Genomic DNA, 26,266 nt, shown 5'->3' with positions numbered 1-26,266 from the left:
TGTTTAGTTCACTACTTTATCCTCAGTGTTAAAACAAGTATGGAATACACAGCATTTGTTGACTGAAATCAATGAAGAAACACTGGCAAGGAACCAGAGTAAATAAAGCCATGAGGAGAACTAGAAGTCTTAAGGGCCCTAATGAAGAGTTTAAACTCCATTCAGTAGGCAATGAGAATCCATTAGGATTCTTGAGGAAGAAAGCAATGTGGTCAAACCTGTACTTATAAAAGAATCATCCTGAGTAAGAAGATTAGAATAATATCTTAACTGTTTAAACATAGATATAAATTTCATATACTAAGCATACTAGAAATAAGAAGGAAAGGTCACTCTTAAGAGACAGATGCCTTGACACAAACTGATGAACAGAGTATGGAAGAGTGATAACAACCCTGTCTCCAGAATAACTTGGAAATAAAAAATCTCTTGAAAAGAACACGAGAATCAGGCAAAAAACCCAAATTCTGGGGAAAAGTTCTGTCTTAAACATGTTGGGCTCAATTTGGTAGGAAGAGCCAGATCTTATCTGGATCTAAAAATCTGGGGGCTCAAAAACACAGGACTGGAAATCATCGGAAAAGTTATGAATGAGAAGATGCTTTCTTCTCATTATATAGAAGGAGGACTGTTAAGACAACACTACCTAAAATTACCTAAGTTTCAGGGGTAGGAAGAAGTATTTAAAAAGACAATAGTAGTTAAAAGTACCAGGGAACAGAATATTAGAGAAAACAGCAGAAAGGAATTCAAATACAGTGGTGATTGCAGATATCAGAGGAGATACGGAATTAGGAAAGAAAGGCCTTTGTATGTGGAGATTTAGATCCCTGCCTATTTTTAGTAGGGGACAGGTTAAGGGAAGAAAAGTTGAATGGATTTCATTGTCTCAGTTTCTAAACCAATAACACATGGGCAAAGATGCTTATCTCACAGGGTATTACAGTAAGTAAACTGAGTTTGCACAGGTAACACGTGCAGTACAGGGCTTAATAAATGGCAACACTTTTTAGGAAGGAACATAGAGTCTCCCCAACTATTTTCACAGAGAAGAAAGTCAGCCTGGTCTTTCACTCCACCTATCACTCATATCTCCCTGCTGAGGAGGAAAAGTAAGTTTTCTGCTGGTAACCATCCTCTCTTCAGATCCACCTGCCTACAAGAAGGAGCACTTTCACCTGCTCTTTACTGTGCAATAAGGAACCTGACTTACGTCATCTCTGGCAGAGCAGATAAATCCATCTAGTTCTGAGTAGTGTTAACAAGCCGTTCTGACCACAGATCTAAGCCACATTATCCAACTGGTTTTATCAACATTAAGCATGGCACTTTGATCTCTAGCTATTTGTTCTTTATATCTATCTGTTAAGTGATTGTTAACTTTGCTGGTAAACAAAAATATCTACACCCCTTAACCACTCCACAAAGAATATTTATTATTCTATTGCAGATCCAGCATTTATATTCAAATATATCTAGAACATGGGCTTCCCTGGTGGCTCAGACTGTAAAGAATCTGCCTACAATGCAGGACACCTGGGTTCGATCCCTGGGTCAGGAAGATCGCATGGAGAAGGGAATGGCTATTCACTCCAGTATTCTTGCCTGGAGAGTTCCAGGGACAGAGGAACCTGGAGGGCTACAGTCCATGGGTCACAAAGAGTCAGATATGATGAAGCAACTATCATATAACTAGAACACAGTCTATATTTGAACAAACAGGTACATTTCTTACCCTGATCATAATCTGTGCCACATCAAAGTCTGAAACATCGTCTACAATTGGTTGGGTATTTTCTGGTCCATAAGCAAGGCAGTTAAATAAGGTCTGAGAAAAGAAACCAGGTGAAGGACCACCATGAACCAAAGAAATGGCAACCATTTTGCCAGCTTCATAGTAAAGGTTCTCTTTCAGAGCTGTAAATACAGATAAAAGATATCAAATACACTTCTTTTATTAATAAATGATAACCATCATATATAAGTAATACATAATAAATCAGAAATTTTAAAAATCTAAGCATTAGACAAACATAAAATAACCTAATTCAGACACTATAATAATGTATACTATATAGATTTCAACTAAAATATACAATTTTCAATTCTATAAATTTTTTTTCTGAATACAAAGTAACACCCTGTTGTAGAAAAGGATGTAAATACAGAAAAATCTTTTTATAAAATCACTTATAATCCTACCACTCTGTAATAAACAGTGCACACACTGTGGTATATTTATGTCTCATGTATATATAAATATATACATAAATAATTTGACTTCTGTTTTTCCACTTTACTGTACTGCAAATTTTTAAAATATTATTTGAAATTATTCACATCTATAGTTAACAAATGCATTAAAAATGATTTACTGATGTGCTACAATGTAAACCATGTATTTATTACTTGTTACCCCAGTTGAGGACCTTTTCAACTACATGAGACACAATGTTATAGTCAACATGTGTTACACATTCTTATTTATATATCTCTGATTATCAGGAGAGATTCCTACCTATGATATTAGTGGTTCAAAGGATATAAGCAATTTTAAGGTTGCTGATATACAAAATAGTACAAATTTACTCTCAACAGTATTCAGTTCAGTTCAGTCACTCAGTCGTGTCCAACTCAATAGTATATGCTACCTTAACTGTAAGGTATCATCATAGCTCTCAATATTTTTTAATGTCTCATTTAAAATGTTTTAGCTACTTTCATAAGTCAAAAAGATATCATGTAAATTTTCCTTTATTTTTTTCTAAAAAGTTTTTTATTAATTGTTCAACTACTTGTTCAAAGTAATTTATTAATAAGTAACATCAACAATACCTGAAATGGTAATAAAATTCCCTTAACAATAATCTTATATACTACATATTAGTAGTCACATATTACAGGTGAAGCAACTGAGATACAGAGAGGCTAAGCAATTAATCTAAGAATATGAAGCTATGAAGTAGATGTGTACAAACTAAATTCAGATTTTGTGACTTCAATTCCATGTACTCTCTCCACTATAACAAAACTGCCTTAGCGTTAACACACTGATTACTTGAACGTTTTTTTTTTTTTTTTTTTAAATAAAGGGAGTGTAGAATTAAACTGTGTGTACTGTTCATAGTACTAATGATCCTTGGTAGTTTCTCAATTATTTCAGGCAATGGTGAGGAAATTCTAAAGAAAATATAGAAGGAAGTCAACTGAATGAAATGTCTTCTCACTCTCTCTCCAATTCCTATTACAGCAAAAGTGGTTATAAAAGTTCCTAAAAAGAGAACACTAGAATTAACCAGTGTTTCAAGATGCCTGTTTTAATTACATTATTTCTCCACCAGAAGTAAAGATAGAAAAGTATCATATACGTAACTCTGAAAAAAAAAATTCTTGAAAGCAAAAGTATGTTAAAAATCTGTTATATGTCGACCCCCAAATTATGTTATACAAATTCTAGGTTGTGAAGAAACATGCGAACTGCAAATTTCAAATATATAAACAAAAAGAGCTCAAAAAATTATTCATCGCATTTGGTCATTCTATTCAAATCAATTTAAATTAATATAAAGTATATTTTAAAGAAATTACATTTAATTATGGAATCACTGGAGGACACTGCTATAGGATATTCTTAAATAAAAAATGTTCACTATAAAAATTATCTTTAGAAGTATCACTTTTCCCCTTCTCTGTGATTTATCATTATTTTATTAACAGTGATTATACATTTTGACTACAGGTACTGAGTATCAATTTTAACCTGCTATCTTTCTTAACACATGCCATATTCAGTATATACAATAATAAAGAAAATAATTACCTTGAGAATTTAAAGACAAGTTCTTTGACAAGGACCCTTCAAACAATGATGAGTTCTCAAGTTGCTGCATTAAGAGACTTAGGAATTCTTGCTTTGATCCAGGCTGCTCTCTTCCAAAATGATCATTTTCATTAACATACACTATTTCAATTGTATATGAAGGATTAAAGTTTTGATTTCTGAATCCATCTAAGGCACTATTCCAGAAATTGGCTTTGTTGATAAATACTTTTTTAGGCCTTTTCTTAACTTGGAATCCTAACTCTATAATTAGAGTCGAGATATCTCTTCTAAATTTGCTGCCTTGCCTATAAAACATGAATTTAGATATAGAGGTAAGTACTCTAAAGTACTTTACATGACACAGTACTTATACAGCCAATAAAAAAATAATAGAGAAAAGATTAAAAGGAAGTTCTTCCCCAGTTCAGTTCAGTCGCTCAGTCATGTCAGACTCTTTTTGACCCATGAATCGCAGCACGCCAGGCCTCCCTGTCCATCACCAACTCCCAGAGTCCACCCAAACCCATGTCCATTGAGTCGGTGATGCCATCCAACTATCTCATTCTCTGTCGTCCCCTTCTCCTCCTGCCCTCAATCTTTCCCAGCATCAGGGTCTTTTCAAACTCCCCAATTCCCACCCAAAAGCAGGCAATGGTTGCTATAGGAACCAAAAACCAATAACCTTAGTTCTAAACTCTTGATTCCCTCTACCCAATCTTCTACCAAATTAAAAGCATATAATGTTATAAATGATTTATAAGAATGATGACAGATGATTATCCCAAATTTGATCAATTCAGCACATTCAGGTATAAGAGCCAAGAGTTCAAACTCTTACTTCCCTGGTCATACTTGCTTAACTGCACCTTACTTCATGTTCACTAGCTCCTTTAAAAGTAGAGCACAGTAATCTCTGCTTACTACCTAATAGACCTATAATTTTAAGAGATTACATATTTTAATTAGCATTCGTAAACCCTCTAAATAGTACTTTTTAGTCTATACTATTAATTCTCAAAATGTGGTCCCAGACAAGTACAGCATCTGGAAACTTGTTAGAAATGCAAATTCTTGGGTCCCACAGCAGATAAACAGAATTGGAACCTCTGAGCATGAGGCCGAGCAATGAGTCTTAACAAGACTTGCAGACAATTATACGGACTACCTCAATTGTTCCCTGCCTCAGTTTCTCCATCTGTAATTGGAATTAATGAACTCAAAATAATCCTGTTAGAGCCAATGTCCATGGATCATCTTTCTACATCAAGTTGGGGACTATAGTTTGAAAAGCACTCTTTCAAACTACAGTAATATCAGCTAAAACTCTAAATGTATACAGAGCCATACCCGGTTAAAATTTTCTCAAAATAAAGTTTTACTTTTTTTCCAATTCCAAATACATACCTCAGCAGATCTTTACACTGGTCTCCAGGTGACTGTCTGGGTAATTTAGGTGAAGACTCCTCCAACAAACAATCATTTATTCCCACATTAGTGTTGGGTAATGCATGTTTTTTGGCTTTCTGGAATTCACCTACAGAGTTAAAACCCAATGTTAGCATAACAGACGGCTTCCTAGGTGATGCTAGTGGTAAAGAACACACCTGCCAATGCAGGTAGACGTAAGAGACGCACGTTCGACCCTGGCGGAGGGCACGGCAACCTACTCCAGCATTCTTGGCCTGGAGAATCCCATGGACAGAGGAGCCTGGCAGGAGCCTGAAGTCCATAGGGTTGCACAGAGTTGGACGCGACTGAAGCGACACAGTAAACATGCATGCAGCGTAACAGGAATACAGGTGGAAATTTTTTAATATTCATTTAAATGAAGACATCTTCGTTCAAAATTACAAAATATTACCTGCACTGTAGAGAATACTTCTACATTCGCAACATTCCCAATTTTGTTCCCATGACTGTAGTGAGGAACAGGCTAAATGTGTTCCGCTAGAACCACAACACTGACAGCGCTTTATTTCCCATTTGCTGAGGACATAAAGAGAAGCAGATATTTACATTTAGTATTAACTTTGTCTAATTTCAACAACCAGCGCCACCACATGCCTCACTGTCCATCTCTCACACACAACCAAAGAAAGGAAAATTATCTGATTTGATACTGTATTACTTTTTCCTAGTGCTTTTTTTCCTATTTCATTTATTACATTTGTAATCTCCCTCTTTGAATAGTCTCTTTTTAAAAATATTTATTTTTGTTTATTTATTATTGGCTGCATTGGGTTTTCATTGCTGTGCACAGGTTTTCTCTAGTTGTGAAGAGTGGGGGCTACTCTTCAGTTGTGGTGCATGGGCTAATCATTCAGGAGGCTTCTCTTGTTGCAGAGCATGGGCTCTAGGGCTCACGGGCTTCAGTAGTTGCTACACATGAGCTTAGTAGTTGTGGCACACAGGCTTAGTTGTCCCTAAGGCATGTGGGATCTTCCTGGACCAGGGATAGAACCAGTGTCCCCTGCATTGCAAAGCGGATTCTGAACTATTGGACCACCAAGAAAGTCCAATATTCTCTATCTAAAAATAGGTAAGCTAAATAACAATGTGAACATGCACATATATCCAAGAATATAAGCACTGTAAAGAATATGACTGAGAAGAAAAAAATTTTCTTTTATACTTGGAGATGATTATGCTATATAGGGAGACTGCTATGTCAATGTGTCTGATAAGGAAGAAGCATTCAGTAAATACACTGTCTTACCTAAAATACTATCTTTCCTATTCAAGGTAAGGAATTATTTCCTATAATAAGCTTGCTCAGATACCTCAGATACTTTGTAGCTCACTAAGATCCAGACTTAGTACCTGACCTACATTCATATTCTCTATTTGTTCCCTGCCAGCCCCCACTCCCAGTGTTTTCCCCACTGCATTGTGACGTGTGCCAGTCTGCATCCACATATTCTATATGGCTGTGGGTTATGCTGTGCAGACTCCTCTCTGTTTGGTTATGAGTACATCTGTCTATATGGGGATGGATGTACTCCCTGAATGTGTGGACACATGGGTGATCAGAAAGGTAGCTGCAGAACTTTTCCTCTGCTGCTGCTGCTGCTAAGTCACTTCAGTCGTGTCCGACTCTGTGCGACCCCATAGACGGCAGCCCACCAGGCTCCCCCGTCCCTGGGATTCTCCAGGCAAGAACACTGGAGTGGGTTGCTGTTTCCTTCTCCAATGCATGAAAGTGAAAAGTGAAAGTGAAGTCGCTCAGTCATGTCTGACTTTTAGCGTGTGGACAAATCTCTGGAAATGGCTGTATAGGGTTGTGTCATCTCTATGTCTCCCCTCTTCCCCAGATAGTCCTGCCAACAAAGGATGAAGAGAAAGAAAGATGACAGCTAACATAAGTGCTTATACACCAGGCCCAGTTCTCATCCTTTACATGTAAAGTTTAATCCTCACAATTTTAGAAGGCTGGAAAAAAGTTACCACCTTTTAAAGAAGAAGAAACCAAAGCAGAGATGTAAATTACATGCCCAAACAAACAGACACTGCTAGTCTCAGAGTGAGGCTTCCAATCCAGTTTACCTGGCTTCAGACCATGCTCCTAACCACTACACCATGCTGGCTTTCAGCAAAATTACCTTCCAATCACTAGAATGAGAGTGAGGTTGTAAAGGAAGCATTCAGACAGCAAGAATCTGTGTCCTAGGAGAAAAAGCAAAGTAGCTGCCAGAAAGAAAATTGACTTTGGTAGCTAAGGATTAGGTGACCAATGGTATACAAGAAAAATAAATAAATTTAATTATAATCAAAATAACCTACAATGGATTTAGAAAATGTCAATATTAATGAACATACTGCTTCTTAGAACTCTAAAGCATGTTACTGTCTACAAAGCACATTTACAAACAGTCTCATCTCTGCCTCAGCACAACTCTTGAGTGGGATATTATTAGTGCTTACAAATGAATAATCAGGGTCACCAGATCAAGTAACTTAGTCAACAATACACATTACTCGACATCTTCAATGAGATCTCAACCCTTAGTGAATCTTCAGTCTAGTGGCAAAGACAGATTTAAATGATATCATCAACTATATTGTAACAAGCACAATGAAGCAAAAATTGAGCCCAGAATGGGGAATCAGTAGTAGCTTCTTAGGAGAAACCTGCCAAAGCTGCTAAGACTTCAGCAAAGTAAGTAGCAACTCACCTAGCAAAATCACTTTCCATAAGAAATAAGGCTCCTAATATTGTGCTCTGCACCTACAGTTTCAGTTTGTCATGTTAAAATGTATCAAAATTTCCTTTATAAATGTCAACAAAATTAATTTGTTACTTTTTCATAAAAAATAAAAATACTCTTGATTTCCAATACCCTATACACAGTGTGTGGGTTTCCCTGGTGGCTCAGAGGTAAAGAATCCACCTGCCAATGCAAGAGACACGGGTTTGATCCCTCAGTCAGGAAGATCCCTTGGAGAAGGAAATGGCAACCTACTCCAATATTCTTGCCTGGGAAATCCCAGACAGAGGAACCTGGTGGGCTACAGTCCATGGGGTGACAAAGGTCGGACATGACTTAGCTACTGAACAACAACTCAGTATGTACACGGAAGGCACAAAATGATTGTCAAGATTACAGCCAATGTCCACTGATACTACAAAACAATAATCAATAAATTACAAATACCAAGCCTTCTTTTTTTTTTACAGTGATCTAAAACAAATACTGATAGATTAATCTAGTTTCTTAACTTCTAGAACAGTGTCATACAACAGAAATATAATGTAAATCATATATATGTTAAACTTTCCCAGTAATCAGATTTAAAAAGGTAAAAGAAACAAGTGAATTGATTTGAATATTTCTGAAATATAATCATTTTGTCTGATGTAGTCAACTTAAAAAATTATTGACAAGATATTTTAAGGTCTTTTTTTTTTTCTTAAAAAAGCAGAATTACATTACTCCCAGAATTCATATTTTGAAGACCTAACACCCAGTACTTCACAATGTGACTATACTTGGAGATAGGACTATCAAATAGAAAATTATGGAGACTTCCCTGCTGCTCCAGTGGCTAAGACTCTGCTGTGCTCCCAATGCAGGGGGCCCTGGTTGGCCCTGGTCAGGGAACTGAATACCACATGCTACATACAACTAAGAGTTCGCATGCCACAACTAACTATAGAAGATTACACAGCTAAGATCTGGCACATAAAATGAGGTCATATGGGTGGGGTTCGAATACAATGACTGGTGTCCTAATAAGAAGAAAAGGTTAAGACACAGAGGGGGACACAACTAGGAGGAAGCCACGTGCAAGCTAAGGACAGAGGCTTCAACAGAAATCAAACCTGCCAGTACCTGTACCTTGGACTTCGAGCCTCCAGGATTGTGAGAAGACATATTTCTGTTGTTTAAGTCACCCAGTTTGCGGTATTTTGTTATGGCAGTCCTAGCAAACTAAGATACATGTTAAGTGTTCACTGTGTATTTTACACTTACAGTACCTCTCAATTTGGAACAGCCACATTTCAAGGGGTCACTGGTCAACTGTGGCTAGTGGCTACCACAGTAGAGCTCTAGAAAACAGAGCCTCATGAAAACATACCATAAAAGTTACAATTATGCCAGCTGCAATAATTTCTCTGTAAACATATGCAAATAAATATTTAATAAACATACCTCATCTCAGATTAAAACTTCAAACCCCCTAAGAGCAAAATGCTTCACTAACTAGGAAACCTACTTTCTCAACCTGAACGTTTAAAAACGGACAATGAGTACAAGTGAACTTTCCCATTTACCTATCAGGCACATTATAGTCTCGCCCTTCTTTGCAACGACATCTTCGGACGTCACAATGCTCATAGTGCTGCAGAAGCTCTTGATAAGCATTTTCCTCTAATTCCCAAGATGCATCTCTGTAAATGAAGCAATATATAAAATGGACTTTGGCTTTAAATGTTACATAAAAGGATATCAATCTAAAAAACTCGTTAAAAACTTAGGAACAAGAATAAAATTTGTTCTTTTTTAGAATCATTCAATTCAAAATGTAAATCCATTAATGTTATCTTATCCTATAGTTCATTAGTCTCAATGAATTTCAAATATTAAATGAAAAATTAAGTAGAAATTTTCTGAAACTTTTATTTCTCTTAATATTTCACTTCCAATTTTTAAAATTTCAAGTTTAGTAGCACTATTTCTGGATTTCTCACCTTTAAATATTAACAAAATTCTTCTCATATACTTTAAACCACATCTTGATTCTCATATAATTTATACATACCATTCTGAAGCCTATTATACTTGTGTATAAGTCCATGAATACGGTACACAAGTGAGGTGTACAATTATTAAGAGACTATTAACAACTACTGAGACAGTTAAGTCACAGTGCCTGGTCAAAAGAACTGGCAATCTGAGGAGGAGGAGGAAGTGGTGGTGGGACAGGCTTTAGATTTCCCTTTTTGAAATGTCTACTTATCTATGAGTACTTAATCAATATAAATGACTATTTCCATTTTTTTTAAATTCTACATTTAAAACATCTTTTCATCAAAAGGCTAAATGTAACTCACTTTTCAGGAATATGAATTCCCATTCTCAACATCTCTTTCTGAAATATATCACTATTATTGCATAAAGTGCACCTAAAGAAAAACACTCCTGCATTTATTGCTTGCACCTATAGTGGAAAACAGAAAATACATGGTTAACAATTTAACAGATTATCAGGTTATGAATTATACAGCTAACAGAACATGTGCTACTTTTAACATAATATGAATTTTTATTTATGTTAGTGGTTCATAAACTTTGTTAAACTAAGTTATCCCACTGCTAAAATTTGGAGATATTTCTCCCAATGGGAAAAAAATATTAAGCCAATGAATTGACTGTTCTTTACATCTCTCACCCATGTGTTTCTCAACCTTTTGTATCTAATGTCATTTCTGTTCCCAAAAATTGTGTTGTCCATCACTCTCTGTGAATAAAACAGTAAAAATCTTTGGTTACTTAATCTAGGAAGGATGTTTAAATATAAATGATACATATAAAGCATCCTTGGTTCTGTTTTTACCTCAATCTCTATTAGTTTTCTTTCCAAGAGGGAAGAGCATAAAACCCATTCTCACTGCATCAACAAATACAAATACAGAAGCAGCAGGCAGAAGATATTCAAGAGAAAGAGTAGCCAATTCTCAATTTAAAAAACTAGAAGTATACATTTATTTAATAAATATTTAATCCCCACTATCTAGGTACCAAACACTATGCCAGTACCAAAAACAAACATAAAATGACTTAGATTCTGTTTCAAGGAATTCTTGTGAGTAGGCATACAGTATAAAAGTACTTTTAGAAAAGTACATACAGTAAGAGAAAGGAAGAAGTACTGAAGTTTATGTAAGAGCCTGGCAAAAATGTCACAGCAATGGTAAGGTCAAAGTTGTGTTTGGAAAAAATAGGGATCTGCCATGAAAATAGGATAAAAGATAATCAAGGAAAGGGGATAGCACATATTAACTCTCAGGGGCAAAAAGAGTACATGTGATTGGGGAACTTAATCACAATATCCTTAAAGATTACATGCTGACCATACTGAACTAAGTAATAAAAACATAAAGATAAGTCAAAGTCAGTAGCATGAAGAACTGATAGGGAATAAGGCATGCAGGAGCCAGCAGGCTCCAGCAAAAGCCTAGTTAATAAAAAAAAAAAAAAAACTGTCTGAAGTGAAATCACAAAGGGCTTAAGATAGAAGGTAGCAAAAAAGGATACACAAAAAATATTAAGCAGACCTAAAAGACTTGGGGAATAATTTGTGGATGGTGAAGGAAGAAGTGAACAAAGAAGAATCCAGATTCAAACAACTACAATGTAGCACACACACACAACATGTGAGAGGAAAATAACAAATTAATGAAATTTCTGCTGAACCTAAAGGATCTTTGATCAGTGGAAACAGAAAGAAAAATAGCAGACATAAAAGATACCAAGACCACAGCAATGATGGAGAAATCCAAAATGAACAAGAATAGTGACAATTCTTTCCATATACAGAATGGAAAAGCTCTATCAATTTATTCGATACTAATCTATAGTCTCTCCTCACAAAATCCTAATATAACAGCATTTGTAGAAGTCACAAATAAAATTTGCTTTTGTTGTTCACTCAGCCATGTCTGACTCTTTGCAACCCCATGGACTGCAGCACACCAGGCTTTCTTGTCCTTTACCATCTCTTGGAATTTGCTCTAAATCATGTCCATTGAGTCAGTAATGCCATCCAACCATCTCATCCTCTGTCATCCCCCTCTCCTCCTGCCTTCAGTTTTTCCCAGCATCAAGGTCTTTTCCAGTAAGATGGCTCTTTGCATCAGGTGGCCAAAGTAGTGGAGTTTCAGCTTCAGCATCAGTCCTTCCAATGAATATTCAGGGTTGATCTCCTTTAGGATTGACTGGTTTAATCTCCTGGCAGTACAAGGCACTCTCAAGAGTCTTCTCCAACACCACAGTTCGGTGCTCAGCCTTTTTTATTGTCCAGCTCTCACATCCATACATGACTACTGGAAAAACCATAGCTTTGACAATATGGACCTTTGTAGGCAAAGTAATGTCTCTGCTTTTTAATATGCTGTCTAGGTTTGTCATGGTTTTTCATCCAAGGAGCAAGTATCTTCTAATTTCATGGCTGCAGTCACCATCTGCAGTGATTTTGGAGCTCAAGAAAATAAAATCTCTCTCTTTCCATTGTTTCCCCATCTGTTTGCCATGAAGTAACTGGATCCAATCCAGTTGGATTGGATCCATGATCTTAGTTTTTGGAATGACAAGTTGTAAGCCAGCCTTTTTACTCTCCTCTTTCACTTTTATCAAGAGGCTCTCTAATTCCTCTTTGCTTTCTGCCCTAAGGGTGGTGTCATCTGCATATCTGAGGTTGTTGATATTTATCCCAGCAATCTTGATTCCAGCTTGCGCTTCAGCATTTTGCCCAGCATTTTGGATGATATATTCTGCATATGTGTTAAAGAAGCAGGGTGCCAATATACAGCCTTCATGTACTCCTCTGCCAATTTTGAACCAGTCCATTGTTCTATGTTCAGTTTTAACTGTTGCTTCTTGACCTGCATACAGGTTTCACAGGAGGCAGGTAAAGTGTCTGGTATTTGCTTAAAATTTGCTTAACCACATATAATTCTCATCCTACTGCATAGGTATGTTCCTCCTTCAACTCTTTGTATTAATGGAGTTCAGAGATTAAAAAAAACTTTTTCTTTAGGTATGATTATTGCTACCTAAACTGGGTAAACTCCATTTACTATTTCAGTTAACAGTTGTACCAGAGTGGTAAAGCCACTGAAGCTTCTTCAAGAAACATGACTCAAGAACAAGTTCTGTCCTTGTATGCTCTAAACATGTAATAAATGATTGTTAATATTTATATCACATACAGGTGTCCACGTGGCCATGATATTATATTACACCTGCGTAAAGTAGACCTACATTTTTGTTAGTAGTACTATTTCTAGTTTTTAATGACAGACTTAGAAACTTAGTACTTTCAGAGTTCACAAAAAGTCCTATGAATACTAGGTCAAATTGGAAAACCTCTGTTTCATTATTAACACAAAATGAGGCAAATCTTATTTGTCCTGAAAAATAACACACTACTATACAAAGTTAACAAGATGATACATTTGACAGCAATTACTTTCAAGTCATTCAAATATAACCCCTTAATTAAGATAATAACTTTTTAGAGATTCTCACATAATGTGAACTTCTTCTTCAATAGATAAAGATAGTACTTCATGATGTTTAGAATTGCACTCTCTGGATCCTTTTACAAACACTATTTCATGAGAATTAATAGAATCTCTACTATTTACCCAACAAAACAGGCTGCATCCTGCCACTTTTAACTGAATAATACTAAAAAGAAGAGTTGAAGGCTCATACAAAAAAAAAAAAAAAAACAGAAAATAATCAAAAGCTTTACTACTTGGACTACTGTTAGTACTATTAAGATTTTGTTGAAATATAAGAGGATTTACAACATCTTCTAACTTAAAAAAAAAAAAAACTTCTGTGGATAATTTGTAATCAATTTAACAGTTCATTTTACTAAATAATAATAAAAGCCAAACTTTAAAAACAGTATAAATTAAAGTGAATCCTTTGATCATTGGCATTATCAACAATAATTGCCTATCAGTTGACACCTTTACACATGTATATTACATATATTTGATGTTATTAATAATTGGGATCTTTTTAAAATTTTAAACTACCTTCTGAATTGAAGAAACTGCAGATTATTAAACTACCTTCTGAATTGAAGAAACTGTAGATTATTTAATAGTTTTATGATATTCAATTTACCTGAAAATTTGTCATCAGGTTTGACATACAAGGTGGCTCTCAAAGAACTATAATGTATTTTCAATTCATTAGACAGTAATCAGTTTAATTTCAAATGTTATGATAATGTGTTTCTCTGTGTGTGTGTGTGTGCGCGCGCGCTTGTGCACAGGCTCAGTCGTATCTGACTCTGCAACACCATGTACTGCAGCATGCCAGATACCTCTCTACACGGAATTTTCCAGGCAAGAATACTGGAGCAGATTGCCATTTCTTTCTACAGGGAATCTTCCCAACCCAGGGATCAAACTTGCCTCTCTTGTGTCTCCTGCACTGGCAGGCAGATTCTTTACCACTGTGCCACCTCAGAAGTGCATGACAAAATGTTTACTAAACTAAAAAAAATAGACCTCTTAACATTAAATTATCCTAGCTTACAATTTATTATTTCACATATCTTGGTTTTTCTAACTTTAAGCATATAAACAAACTTGGGAATTAAAGACTGTATTATTATTTGTGATATACAAGCAAAATCCTTGGGTAAAAACAAAATTTTTTAAGTTTAAACATACATTAAAAGGTAGTATCTAAAGTATTTAACCAAAACATTAATTGTACACTTCAACAGAGTAATTTTACATGTAAAATTTTATTCAATAAAGCCATTTTAAAAAGTTACTAGTACGAGCTAAAACACATGTCTATTCTAATTCAAATCAGCAAGCAACAGACTTTATATCAGAAAATGTTTACAAACTATCTTACCTGCAAACAGTCTCTATGAAACCAAGCATTCTTACAACAAGGACTTCGTAACACGCTGTAAGTTGGAATAGGCTCTATAAATTCCAAGCAAATGGTGCACAGTAAGGAGTCTCTACAATTATTAGATGTAATTATTTGAACAGGTCGATGTTTCCAACAAAATGACCTAAAAATGTAAATTAATTAAAAACATCATCTAATAAATTATAAAGCACAACTAAGCTAGCATTACAATTCATATCTGTTAGAGAAAATTCATTTGTCTCTCTCACAATTAACTTACAACAGGCTGGGGAAATGCCACTGTAATCAGTCTCATCATCTATAACCAAGGAGAGCTAGATTTTTCAAATGTGAACCTTTTGGTGGTGAGATTCACCTCAAAGAATTTCAATAACTAATACTATATTGAGAATTATGAAATACTGTTAGTATACACAACATTTGTACTCAAACCTGCACACAATCAAAGGAAGGAACTCATACTTAAAAATATTATTTTAATAACTAAAGTACAAACAATAATTATTCTTAACCCACTAAATTTATTTCCATTTGCATTTTCTACACTGCAGTTTTCATACAGAACAATTCATTAAATAGGTCAAGGGCACAAAGACTAAAAGAAATAAATCACTCATGATAACAAACACCAAAATTCATAAAATCTTGATGTTTAGAGCTGAACTCAAGAAACAAACATTTTTAGGGTCATGCCAGGGTAGTTATTTTTCTGACTGCATTAAATTTACATGTCTTCAATTTACTCAATAAGAACACAGATAACCCTGTGAAAGAAAAGTATTAACTCTAAAAAGTAACATAAAATCTAGAATTATATAAGATGGAAATTTCTATTGAATGTGAATAAATTAACACTTCCATATTATATTCTAGGGCTGAAAGCTAGAGGTGAATATTAATCATTAAGGCCATTACAGATATTATAATTCTCTAAAGTACCCATATAACCCCAGTGTAACTTTGAAAAGAAATTTTACAAAGGAATTATATAATTAGGGAGATCCATATCCATTTTCCACTTTTCCTTTACATCTTCTTTCATATTTGACAGTTAATTAACTCACGCAAAATTGCCAGTGAACTGGAAAATACATTCTCTCTGAAGTCCACATGGGAAATGATAACTTCGTTTACATCGGGGTGCGACACACCCAATTGAAGCACCCGTTTTCTTGCAAACAGAGCATTTCTAGAAGAAAATATAAAAATAGGGATTATAATGTAGAAAATTTGAGTACTATAGGTAAGACCAAGGTATAAATGAATATTCTTTGTGGAGAGTCTGACAATTACTTTCCCCATACAATAGCTGTGATTATAGTATATTAAAGACATTTCCTGAAAAAAATTGTTTTACTCAGAAACAACCCAATCTAAAGAGTCACTCAAATAACAATTTCTGATAAAGCAAACATCTTTAATCTAATGTGGGTGAGACAGCGAAGCTTCTTTTCCTTCCTACCTGCTAAAATATTTTAAACTGAAGGGTTTGTATACATAAAGATTATACATGAAAGTCTCATTCAAATTGCAACAGAAAACACAGTTAGGAAATATTATATATAGGACAACAGCAAAACAATTCTAAAAAACAATTTGTAAAAAACTGGCAAGGATCACTCTATCTTAAGCAAATGAAATAGTGTTAAGATACCTATAGTAAGTAGGTTAAGTAGTGATTCCCCAAAAGTTATATTCAAGGCCTAATTCCTGGTACCTTTGAATGTGACCTTACTTGGAAACATGGTCTTTGTAGATATGTTAAAGATCTCAAGATGAGTTCATCCTGGATTTAAGGTGGTCCCTATAAGTCCTTATAAGTAAAAAGAGAGAGAGATTTAAGACACACAGGGGAAGGCCACATAAAGATGGAGGCAGAGATTGAGGTATGCTGCCACAAAGCAAGGAATGCCAAAGGCCATCAGAAGAGAAGCAGCCATCAGAAGAGAAGCATGAGAAAATTCTCCCTCAGAGCTTCCAGAAGTCAATCCCTCTGACAGCTTGATTTGGAACTTCCGGTCTCCAGAATTCTGAGAGAATACATTTCTGTTTTAAGCGACCCAGTTTGGGGTAATCTATTATAGTAGCCCTAGGAAACAAATACCACTGCCTCTAACTTAAATATCACTACAGTATATAAACAGAAAAATAATTAGATGAATCAATCATTACTAAAATACAGAAGAGTACTTCATATATCTTGGAACCTTTGAGATGAGCATCATATTGGCCACTGATGAAGGGATTATACTGTCCACCTGTCAAGCACTGCCAGGTTGTAGAATGATACCTTGCTAACCTAAGTCTCTCCCTGTAAACTGACATATGGAATTCTATTTTAAGGTCGTAAATCGAGACACCTCTTCAGGATCAAGAAATTCTCACAGGTTCACAATATACTCAGAGAGGATATGATGTCTTAAGAAAGGATTTCCAAACAGTACCTGCAGAGGCCATCTTTCATGACAAGTTCACTATCACCAGAAGATTGAAAAATTTTGGTACTAATACTCCCACAAGGCCCATAGGTAAATGTCACTTTAACCTTTTCTCCAAGGTTTCCCCTTGTGCCTTAGAACCTCTAGTTTATCATTACCTCCTCTGTATCTTGGGCTTCCATAGTAGGTCAGATGGTAAAGCATCTGCCTGCAATACAGGAGACCTGGGTTCGATCCCTGGGTCAGGAAGATCCTGGAGAAGGAAATGGCAACCCACTCCAGTATTCTTGCCTGGTGAATTCCATGGACAGAGGAGCCTGGTGGGCTACAGTCCATGGGATCGCAAAGAGTTGGACATGTCTGAGCAACTAACACACACACCCCTGAATCTTGAATATCCTTAAAAATAACCACTTTCATATCTTTGTCTCAACCAAAATAAAATTCTCTGAATGCTTCCCTTATAGAACTTCTTGTATGAAGCTGCTTATTTTTTCATCCTCCTCCATTTCCAGACTTGACAAGGAATGGACATAAATATAGATAGAGGTAGGGAGAAGGACAAACAGAACATTGTTTTAAGTTCTGTGCTGCAGACTGTAGGCCACTACTCTACCTTCAGACTTAAAAAGATCTGGTCCTAGAACCTAATGTCACCTACCTAACTTCCTCCAGACTTTGGCACCCTCCTCTGTATTTTAATTCCTGTTATCATTCTAAATGACTTCTGCACTGATAGGACAATCTTTTTGTTTTTACTTCCTCAATTAAAATGTGTCAATGCACTTCATCTCCACTTCAGTGTAATGAAGAGTCCTCTCATCAGCCAAAACTGCTCCACCATGGAAGTCGTTAATTCCAGTGCCCCATTCTCTGAACAGAAGCCCCTGTACTTCCAATCTTCTCGTTCTGTAACTCTCATGGTTTCTACTCAGAACACATGGAGACCTACAGTCCATTCCCTCATGTAGTAACAGCCATCACAGAGAAGATTCACAAATTGTAACTGAATGAATAAGGAGTTAAAGTTCAGAATACTTATCTCGGAGAGCAGGCGAAGGCACTGAACATAAGCAAACTGTGTCACAGAAGAGCCACAAGACAGAAGGAGACCATAAATGATTGGTCTGTAGAGCTGTGTAGTTTCCATCTCAAGCTATCTCTCCAACCCAGCAACTGAGGCATAAGAATGAAAAGTAAATAACTGGATTGCCTCAGGATAGAAGATATGAAGAACAATTCAGTGGAAGTAGGATCATAATTCTGATGGTAAGAGTGGATGAAACGATGGGTAGGTTGGAAGACAAGCAGTGAAATCAGTATTGCCACACATGTTATCCAAGGTTGGTTTAGCTCTTTCATTTGAAAAAATACAAAATGTTCTAAAATTTACTGTGACAAAAATAACATAAAATCAATGTCTTATCAATTTCTAGTACAGAATGTGATGCAAAAGACTTCCTTAATACTGACAATATTTATGGTGCAATGAGTAAAGTAATTTACTTACCAGTTTAGAAGCCCTAGTCACTTCTTTCCTGATATCTTCTATTAGAAAACCATAAACTCCTTCTTCTTCTTTACCCCTCTGCCAAATTCCACTTGACATCAACTATGAATATATTCTCAATTAGAAAATAAACTCTAAGAAACTTGTTTGGAATAAAAAATATATATCTATAATATTCCAATAAAAATGGATATAAAACACTCTAATTTCAAGTATCTCTTACCTATAATAGTTATTTTTCATAGTCAAAGTAAGAGGCTACTCATATTGTTTGATTTCAAAGACACTATATATTAACATGTTATATAACCAAACTGGTTTCTAAAAAGTATCATAGAAAATAACAGGGAAAGGGAAGGAAGACAAACAATAAACACTTACGATCAAGTTTTAGGCGGGAAAAAGCGGCATATACTGAAAGATGTATATGTAATAGTAATAAATACTATGGAGATAATTATCAGTGATATTTCAGGTTAACTATAAGTCTAGCTGGATTCTGAATCATAAAAGACGTAATTATAGATAATCTATTGAATTATAGTTAATGAAAATAAATTTTTTAAAATAGGTTTTAACCTCAGTTTAAATATATTAAGGGAACATGAATCAAGAAAAAGCATGAGGCTGTGAATAAGTACTGGCTTGCAAACCAGGATCTGAGCCCAACTTTCTGGAGCCCTAAGCAAGTAATTCAGTGTTTCTAATATTAAACACAAAAATAAAAACAACAGACTAGGTTGTTTCCAAGTCTCAGCTCTAATATTCCATTATCATTTATAATATTACTATACCTTCCCGTTCACAATGAAACACCAGTCCTGTAAGTGTTGAACTAGGGTCAACGTGTTTTGGGATTACTACACTCATTAATAAAATAAGGAAGAACATAAGGGAAATTTTGATATGACCAAGTTAAATATATTAAATAACTCAGTAATACTTCAGACTTGTGATTAGAGATTTTAATCAGTGTATCTTAAAAAATCCCAAAAGGGCCATAGATTACTTAAAAATTACAGGGGGGAAAAAAAAAAACCAACACACTGACTAATAATAAAATAGGTCTCTTCTAATTATATTACATAAAAAGTAAAATGAACTGTTTAGAAATATAAAAAGGTTTTCTTTTGTGATACAAACTTTAAGACTTTGTGTTGTCGGTAGTGTTGTTGTTGTTTATTCACTAAGTCCTGTCTGACTCTTTTGTGACCCCACGGACTGTAACCTACCAGGCTCCTTTGTCCATGGGATTTCCCAAGCAAGAGTACTGGAGTGGGTTGCCATTTCCTTCTCCAGGGGATCTTCCTGACCCAAGAACTGAATCGACATCTCCTGCATTGGCAGGCAGATTCTTTACCACTGAGCCACTTGGGAAGCCCTGTAAGACTCTAAGCCCTATATGACTCTAAGACAAATAATCTGGAATATCAACTTCATGTTCCCCTAAGTCTTGGTACAAAGTAATTAGGTTCCTAGATCAGTTTACAAACCTTAGAGAAACACCAAGAATTTATGTTAAAGTATTACTCAAGGAAGCATCTAAGTTTTAACATGGATGCTGTTGTAAGAATAAAAATACGCCCCTAAATTTGTTGATACTCCTCCCTTAAAAGTGGTGGGAACTAATTTCCTTCTCCTTAAGTGTGAGCTAGAATCATGACTCACCTCTAACAGAATAAAGGAAAAGTAATAGTGGTATATGATTATAAAAACTAGGTCATATAGTTCCATCTTGGTGTATATCTATCCCTTTCTTTTATTACTTGCTCTGGGAGAAGCCTGATGTCATGCTGTGGGCAGCCCTACAGAGGTGCCCAGGAAGTAAGGAACTGAGGCCTCCTGCCAAGAGGCAAGAGAACTGAGGCCAAAAGCCACATAAGTGAGCCACTGGAGGTGGATACTCCAGCCTGTCAAGCTTTCAGATGACCAAACCATGCTGACATGTCAACTGTAGCCTCATGTAGAAGAGGCCCTAAGCCAGAACCACCCATCTCAGCCAATACCACATTTCTGTGCCCCATAAACCACTTAAGAACAGAAACAGAGTCACAGATGTAGAAAACAAACTTATGGGTACCAAAGGGGAACAGTCAGGGAGTGGGGAGAAGGATAAACTGGGAGACTGGGATTGACATATACACACTATTATATTAAAAATAGATAACTAATAAGAACCTACCGTATAGCACAGGGAACTCTACTCAATACTCTGTACCCTATATGGGAAAAGAATCTAAAAAAGAGTGGATGTGTGTGTGTGTGTGTGTGTGTGTGTGTGTGTGTGTGTGTGTGTGTATATAAAATTGATTCACTTATAAGCTGCTAAATTTCACTTATAAGCTGGACAATCAGTGAAGCAGCAATATATATCTATTGCAAGTGCCAAGGAATACTGTATATACTCATGTAACCTTGGCATCATGCTAAGGCAGTGACGGTACCACTAGTATCTTAAAGCAGATTCAATGAGATGAGAAGTTGGTAGAGGGAATGGGGGAAAAATGAGAGACAATTCTCAATATATCATCATTTTTTCTTGCAACTGAGTGATCCATAAATTAACCTATTTCCTTTTCCACAAATATTTATTACCTGCAGTCAAAATTTCTCTTTTCAGGTTCTCCGTGAAATAAAATACTTTTATTTTACTTCCTGAGCCTTCAAACAGGTCCTTTCTGATAATTATCACTAGCAGCCATGTAAACAACAAAGTTGCAAAATGAACAACTCCCTTACAGACCTAACCATTTTATTTTTCCACTGAGGCCCCAAAGGGTTAGACAAAAATAAGTAGGTAATGATGACAAGTATTACTATGTATCAAGTCATTTCAGAATCTTAGAATATGATAAATGAAAAATCTTATTTTTACATAGCAAAAGAGATCCAGGAAAGTTAAATGACTTATCCATTTCTCAGAAACCAGCCATCAGGATCAAATTCTCTTCTTTAGAAGAATACCAAATTTTTAGGATTTAATTAAAAATTATACTCACCAAACAATAGTAATGTACAGTGAGATTCCATTTCTCATTAGTTTTCTTTTCTCCATATTTAATAGGACAGTCATCATTTTTTCGACAGAAAACACAAGCTAACAGTGAAAAAAGTAATAGATATAAAAAAATTTAAACAAAAACCAAAAAAAAAAAAAAAAAAACAAAAACAAACCCTATGGAATTGGTGTTTCTCTCAACGATGTGTTCAGTTCTTTTTGAGAACAAATTACATTATATTGTTTTCAGTAAACTAAGACTTTCAATACCTACTGCTAAAACAATGTGACTTTACATTTTTAAATTAATCTTTAACAAAATTGGCAACTCATTGAAAACAACCAATTAGTAAACTCTAAAACTTCATCTCTCCACTAAAGCAATGATAATGCTGCCAAACCCATCAGAATCAACTTTTCAGAAAGTCTGAAATCTGATTTAAAAACTTGAAATAATGAGAAAAATGCTTAATAAACAAGCTGCCAAAATTTGATGACAGATCTGTGGCATTTTAACTTACCTGCCTACTATCCCTCACTCTCCAACCAGGCAATGGCCTTAAGCCCAGGATCAATGTGTACTGTTCCTTAGGCCATGCTCCCGGTGTGGACTGTCTTAAGAGGAGGGAATATGGACCTTGTTAGAGAAATGTGATTGTGTGTGTTCTGACATGTATGGTGGCTCCCCAGGGGATGGGCTCAGATGCCTGCCCTTCTTTCATCTGTGTAAGAACTTTCTCAGGGCTGGAGTGTGACTGTCAAAAGCATTTAAGACAAATATACTAGAGGCAGCAGCTTGAAGCAAAGGATAACAGGGCAAGTAGGCAAAGACCAAAAAGGCTAGGAAAGAAGAGACTAGGTAAAGGAAGATACATGGGAAGATAAGGGCTCTGAAAAGCTCCCATATATACGAGGGAATCTAGAAGGACATCACATGCCCAGGGCTGGATGCACGCTCAGAAATGACCCTAAGAACTCTAAGCTTTCACCTCTGGCTGATCTTTAGGCTTGTAGACCCATAGAGCAAGCCTATATGAAAAAGGAATGATCCCAATCAGTAACTTTATTTTAACAATAAAGAACTAGAAAAAGAACATATTAAACCCAAAACTAGCATAAGAAAGGCAATAATAGAGATAAGAACAGAAATAAATGACATACAGAATAGAGAGAATAAATGCAAACAAAGCTGGTTCTTTGAAAAGGTCAACAAAACTGGCAAACCTTTAGCCAGAGAAAAAGAGAAGACTCAAAACTTATAATGAAACTACAGAAATCAAGAGTGTGGTACTGACATAAGGACAGACATACAGATCAATGGAAAAGAGTCCAGAAATAAACTCAGGTATCAATGGTCAATTAAATTTTGAACAAGGATTCCAAGATCATTCAATGGGGAAAAACAGTCTCTTTAACAAAGGGGGCTGCGACAACTGGAAAGTCACATGCAAGATAGTAAAACTGAATCCTTCTCCATAAACTATACAAAAATTAACTCAAAATAGATCAAAGACTTAAACGTAAGAGCCAAAACTATAAACCACTTAGAAGAAAACACAGGGGGGGAAAATCTTCAAAACCTTGGTTTGGCAATAGTTTTTCAGATACCACATGACACCAAAAACAAAAGCAATAAAAGAAAAAAAAAGATAAACTGGACTTCATCAAAATTTAAAACTTCTGTGCATCAAAGACAACTATCAACACAGGGAAAAGTCAATCTACAGAATGGTTAAATACATTTGGAAATCATACACCTTTTAAGAGTCTAGTGTTCGTAAGCTTTACAACCCAACAAGAAAAACACAACTCAATCTTAAAATGGGACAAAGCATCTGAATAAACATTTCTCCGAAGAAGATATGGCTAAAACAAAAAATCTCAAATAACAAATGCTGTCAAGGAGATAGTGAAATCAAAACCCTCATATACTGCTAGGTGAAATGTAATAATAGTACAATCACTTTGGAAAATAGTGAGCAGTTCTTCAAAAAGTTAAACATAGTTACTATATAACAATTTCACTACTGGTTATATATAATACCAAAGAATTAAAAACAGATGTTCAAACAAATATTTGTATATTAATCTTCATAGCAGCACTGTTCACAGTAGCCAAAAAGGGAAAACAAATCAAATTTCCATTCATCCATCAAATAGATGGATGAATGATGAATGGGTTAACCAAATATACAATGACCATATAACGGAGTATCTTTCAGCTATAAAAAGGAATGAAATACTGATATATGCTACAACAACAGATGAGTCTTTCTATGAGTGTTACCATAGAAACACTATGGTAAGTCAAAGAATCCAAGCACAAAAGGTCACAAATTACATGATTCCATTTATATAATAGATTACATTATCCAAAACAGGTAAATCCATAGAGACAGACAAAAAGTAGGCTGGTTGTCTTCACAAGCTGAGGACAGAAGAAATGAGAAGTAACTACCTAGTGGATAGTTTCTTTCTGGAGGGATAATGCTTTGGAACTAGACAGTGTTAACAGCTACACAACTCTGAATGAAGTGCCACCCTTCAAAATAGTTAATATGATAAATTCTATGTTCTTTATCACAATAATAAAACTTTAAAGGCAAATCGCGGAGTCAGGGAGATCTGAGTGAAGACCTAGTTCTACACTCTTGCTGTGTAACCCTGAACAGGTCACATAAACACTTTATGGTTCTGGTTCCTCGTCTTATAAAAATAAGGACAACAATAGCACTTACCTCAGACTATGACTTAATGAGCATTAAATGAGATAATATATAGCAACATAATTAAAAAGGTATGCACAAAGGTAGACCTGAATGTTATTAATATAATTACCAATCCTTTTTATCTTATGATATTTATTTGTACATCGTATTTCTAATACCATACTAACAAAACAAGGAAAAAAATCACTAGTTGAAAAGACTGAGTATCTCACGGCAGTTAATCAATATAAGATGGAATGAACGTGAACTCTAAATGAACTCTAAATGTATGGAACATAAAGCCTCTTTCAATCTCCCCTAACCAATCTACACTGGAGTGTAACATGACCAAGTAATAAAATGTTTATTATGTTAAACCATTAAAACCTCAGGGTTTACCTACTACAGCAGCTAATCTTATTTACCTTATTTAATATGTAATCAAGAATGGATGTTATATGTTGAAAATGTACTGTATCTGTCAACAGGTTACTCACAAAATAGATTTCAGGACTGGAAAGAAACCAATACTTAATATTGTGAAACATCCATCCTGTATTTGCTCTCCCTCACTACAGCTTGATGGAGCTGCATCTGCTATATGCTATGGACTTGTGCTTTCCATCTGTTTCCCTCCTCTCTTTGCCTGGTACCAAGGCCCTGGGCACAGAACAGACCAGGTTTCAGGCATGCATTTTTGTAAGTAGGTTACTTTTGATTTTATTTGTACTTTGCATATTAATTTTAACATTTAAAATTCTGTAAAATTGTTCCAACTTTATTACATTTATTAATACCACCTTCTACAAACGATTCTACACCTTTCACATAACCCTTCAGCAAACGATAGTGGTTATGTTACAGTAATAAAATGAACACGTTCATTCAAGTAAAAAGCTGAGACAAACTTAAGAAAAATACTAACCAAATAACAGTAACAGGTGATATTTACATTTGACAAATATAAGACGGTAGCCCATGAACTACTAAGTTTCAGAACTATTAGCATAACTGATAGAAGTATATAGGTAAAAGTAGGAAAGCAAAGTAGAGGGAGGTTTAAGGGCATAAATTTCCTTACCCAATATGATAGGCAGTTAATAGATACTCTATGCTGCTGCTGCTGCTAAGTCACTTCAGTAGTGCCCGACTCTGTGTGACCCCATAGACAGCAGCCCACCAGGCTCCCCCATCCCTGGGATTCTCCAGGCAAGAACACTGGAGTGGGTTGCCATTTCCTTCTCCAATGCATGAAAGTGAAAAGTGAAAGGGAAGTCACTCAATCGTGTCCGACCCTCAGCGACCCCATGTACTCTAGCCTTCCAGGTTCCTCCATGCATGGGATTTTCCAGGCAAGAGTACTGGAGTGGGGTGCCACTGCCTTCTCCAATAGATACTCTATAAGTGAGAGTAAAGATTCAGTTTTAAGTGTAATACTTTTAGAGGCAATCAAACAATAAATTTTAAAAAGGGTAGATCAGGTGAAGTAGTGGCAACTGAGTATAAAGTAACAATTTAAAAGTTTCATCTTCCATAGTAGCAAATCAATACATACTATTTATAACTAATAAATGAAGAAAACAACTAAAAGTAAAGTCTACATCTGTTTGAGGAGATGGTTGTGAGCACTAACAGGCAAGTTTTCCTTTTCATGTTA

General features: G+C 35.5%; 1 protein-coding gene across 15 annotated transcripts in view; it reads right to left on the bottom strand.

The window, feature by feature from the left end:
- G2E3 (G2/M-phase specific E3 ubiquitin protein ligase) overlaps positions 1-26,266 on the bottom strand; it is a 76,895-nt gene that overhangs the window by 21,444 nt on the left and 29,185 nt on the right. For 7 of the 15 annotated variants that reach the window (XM_059878991.1, XM_059878987.1, XM_059878999.1 and 4 more), the window contains 11 exons: positions 21,903-22,000; positions 18,904-19,005; positions 16,020-16,144; positions 14,932-15,097; positions 10,377-10,483; positions 9,597-9,713; positions 5,685-5,809; positions 5,428-5,577; positions 5,228-5,357; positions 3,821-4,128; positions 1,736-1,917 (listed from right to left, as the gene is read on the bottom strand). In XM_059878991.1, coding sequence (XP_059734974.1) covers positions 1,736-1,917; positions 3,821-4,128; positions 5,228-5,357; positions 5,428-5,577; positions 5,685-5,809; positions 9,597-9,713; positions 10,377-10,483; positions 14,932-15,097; positions 16,020-16,144; positions 18,904-19,005; positions 21,903-22,000 — 1,610 coding nt within the window. The remainder of the gene's footprint in view (positions 1-1,735; positions 1,918-3,820; positions 4,129-5,227; positions 5,358-5,427; positions 5,578-5,684; positions 5,810-9,596; positions 9,714-10,376; positions 10,484-14,931; positions 15,098-16,019; positions 16,145-18,903; positions 19,006-21,902; positions 22,001-26,266) is intronic. The other 8 variants (XM_059878997.1, XM_059878995.1, XM_059878996.1 and 5 more) reach the window with 4 other exon arrangements.

Source organism: Bos taurus, chromosome 21 (assembly GCF_002263795.3).
Source record: "Bos taurus isolate L1 Dominette 01449 registration number 42190680 breed Hereford chromosome 21, ARS-UCD2.0, whole genome shotgun sequence".
NCBI lineage: Eukaryota > Metazoa > Chordata > Mammalia > Artiodactyla > Bovidae > Bos > Bos taurus.
This window is presented reverse-complemented; position numbering and strand designations above follow the sequence as displayed.